A 2,381-nucleotide genomic window follows, 5' to 3' on the forward strand; every position below is an offset into this window, starting at 1 on the left:
CTCCCGTCCTGGAGGTTTGTCTTCTCCCCCATCGAGGACCCCCCTAATCAGGGGAGTCTCGTTTTCTGACCTTTTAGTGCCTGAGCGGGGAAACGCTCTCGCAACTGCTCGGGACCGGGGTCTAGAGCCGGCTCGTCTTTGCGGCTCTGCTCCGTTCGCTTAAGCACAAGCTCAGGCTCAGGCAAAGCTAAACAGAACCCACACAAGAAATCAATCAATCCCACAACATGTCTTAGATTGATCTTTTGCTGCTCACGAGGATCAACATGCTCGCCCACCCATGCCTTTAAGGCCCCATGGCCCGTTACCCCCATGCTCTTTGTCTCGGATCCGAACACGTACTTTGCCCTTAGGATTTCCGGCATTAAGGGATAGACCCACCTCATCTTTTTTCTTTCTATCCGCGTGATGTGTTGTTAATCCTAGAATGTCTAAATTAAGACCAGGGCTAGAATCTCCCATAGAAGGTGTCTCACCTTAGCGAGTGCTGTGCTGTAGCGACATGGCACGGTATGGCAATGGCATGGATTGCATTAATGTCGCCTTACGAATCCAACTAACCCATCATGGCATTCCGAAAATCACGACGTTGAGTATCCCGCTTGACTTGGCTTTGCTATGTCTGCTTTCTGACAACTCAACTCGCCACCCCTAAGCCATTTCCCCTCTTGCGTTCCAGTTTTCACTTGTTTTTTTCGTCTTTATGATTACTATACTATTTGTCACATTCTGCATCATAGGACACGCCCCCAGGACAGTTGTCTTGGTAGATGTATGACCTGGTTGGATTGTTGTAGTATTGTACATATCTACCCACTAGTCTGGTTAATCTATGAGGCAACTTGGTATTCTTCACGGCACCAGCATTGTTCAACACCATAGATCACAATTGCATCCTCAATGATCGACTTGTTAACTCGGCATTTGCAATATCCATAGCTTTCTCAGTTGTGGCATGTAATCTTTTTTAGTCTTTTGAGAACTGAAGTTGTTGAAATCAAGTGAATAGGCTTGTTGCTAATCCCGAGGCGATTAAGCTGTCTATGCTGAATGCTTTATTAAGCAAAACTCCAAATATTAACTATCACATTTACAATAATCACTGCTCAATCATTGAAAAAGGCTTAATTTTAAATCGTTATGGTATTATGCACTATATGGTAGCCTTTTAAGCTATACTAAATATCCCAGAATATCAAATGCCGAGCTCCTATGCTCATGATGCGCTATGCCAGTTGAACGCCATTGAACCAGTCATTATGCGACAAAAAGTTTCCAAACTTTTGTCTGATCCGTCCTCGCCTTGTTTTATTCATCATCCTCATCCTCCTGCAACCAACCCCGGCTCATCTCGACAGCTCGCTCCCATCTTCGTCGGGATCGACGAACAGTCTTGGGATCAGCCTCAGGGTAGAAGACCTTGCGATCCTTTCGGTTGACTTCGTGAAGCTCCTCAAGCTCGTTCCATACTCCAGTGGCAAGACCCGCAGCAATAGCAGCGCCTAGTGCAGTAGTCTCGCGCATGGCGGGGCGATCGACAGGAACTCCACTGATATCGGCCTGTGTTTGCATGCAGAGGTCCGAGTTAGATAGACCGCCATCCACTGCCAGAATGTCGAGGGCGTGGCCCGAGTCGGCTGCCATAGCGTCCAGAATGGCTGCTGTCTGGTGGCAAGTAGCTTCGAGAGTAGCTCGCACAATATGTCCCTTGCTGGTGTGCTGGGTGACACCAAAGAGAGTACCCTTGGCGTCGTCAATCCAGTAAGGGGCAAAGAGACCGCTGAAGGCTGTTACGAATGTAACACCTCCGTTGTCAGGAACAGTCCGGGCAACTGTGTCGACCTCAGAAGAGTTCTTGATGAGGCCCAGGTTGTTCTCGAGGAACTTGATACCAGAGCCAGCAACAGCAATGCTGCCCTCAAGAGCGTAGACGGGCTTGCGACCCTTTCCGAAGTCGTATGCAACAGTGGCAAGAAGACCGGTCTTGGAGATGACAGGTTCGCTACCAACGTTGTAAAGCAGGAAGCAGCCAGTACCGTATGTGTTCTTGGCCTGGCCGGGCTTGAAGCCACACTGACCCACGAGGGCAGAGGATTGGTCACCCAAGCAGCCAGCAATAGGGATACCCTTGAGGGGTCCCTTGTAAAGAGTACCATAGGCAGTGGGGTGGGAAGAAGGGACGATCTTGGGCAGGCTGACCTTGGTGCGATCAACATCAAAGAACTTGAGAAGGTTCTCATCATAATCGAGGGTCTTCAGGTTCATGAACATAGTACGACTGGCGTTGGTGGCATCGGTGACAAAGATTGGTCCACCCTCACGTGCCTGTCCGCCGTTGAGCTTGTAGATGAGCCATGAGTCGACAGTACCAAATGACAATC

At 49.3% G+C, this 2,381-nt stretch overlaps 2 protein-coding genes across 2 annotated transcripts in view; both read right to left on the reverse strand.

The window, feature by feature from the left end:
* Positions 1-47: 47 nt before the first annotated feature.
* On the reverse strand, positions 48-386 carry FGSG_13342 (uncharacterized protein; the record flags this gene model as incomplete). Its single annotated transcript, XM_011321904.1, has 1 exon — positions 48-386. One exon carries the CDS (start codon positions 384-386, stop codon positions 48-50), a length of 339 nt encoding a protein of 112 aa, XP_011320206.1.
* A 922-nt stretch (positions 387-1,308) lies between these two features.
* The window catches only part of FGSG_13343 (glycerol kinase), a gene marked incomplete at both ends in the record, with an annotated part of 1,784 nt that continues 711 nt past the window's right edge, over positions 1,309-2,381 (reverse strand). Inside the window, one exon of the mRNA XM_011321905.1 lies at positions 1,309-2,325. Within this exon, the coding sequence (XP_011320207.1) occupies positions 1,309-2,325 (1,017 nt within the window). The remainder of the gene's footprint in view (positions 2,326-2,381) is intronic.

This window comes from Fusarium graminearum, chromosome 2 (genome assembly GCF_000240135.3).
Source record: "Fusarium graminearum PH-1 chromosome 2, whole genome shotgun sequence".
NCBI lineage: Eukaryota > Fungi > Ascomycota > Sordariomycetes > Hypocreales > Nectriaceae > Fusarium > Fusarium graminearum.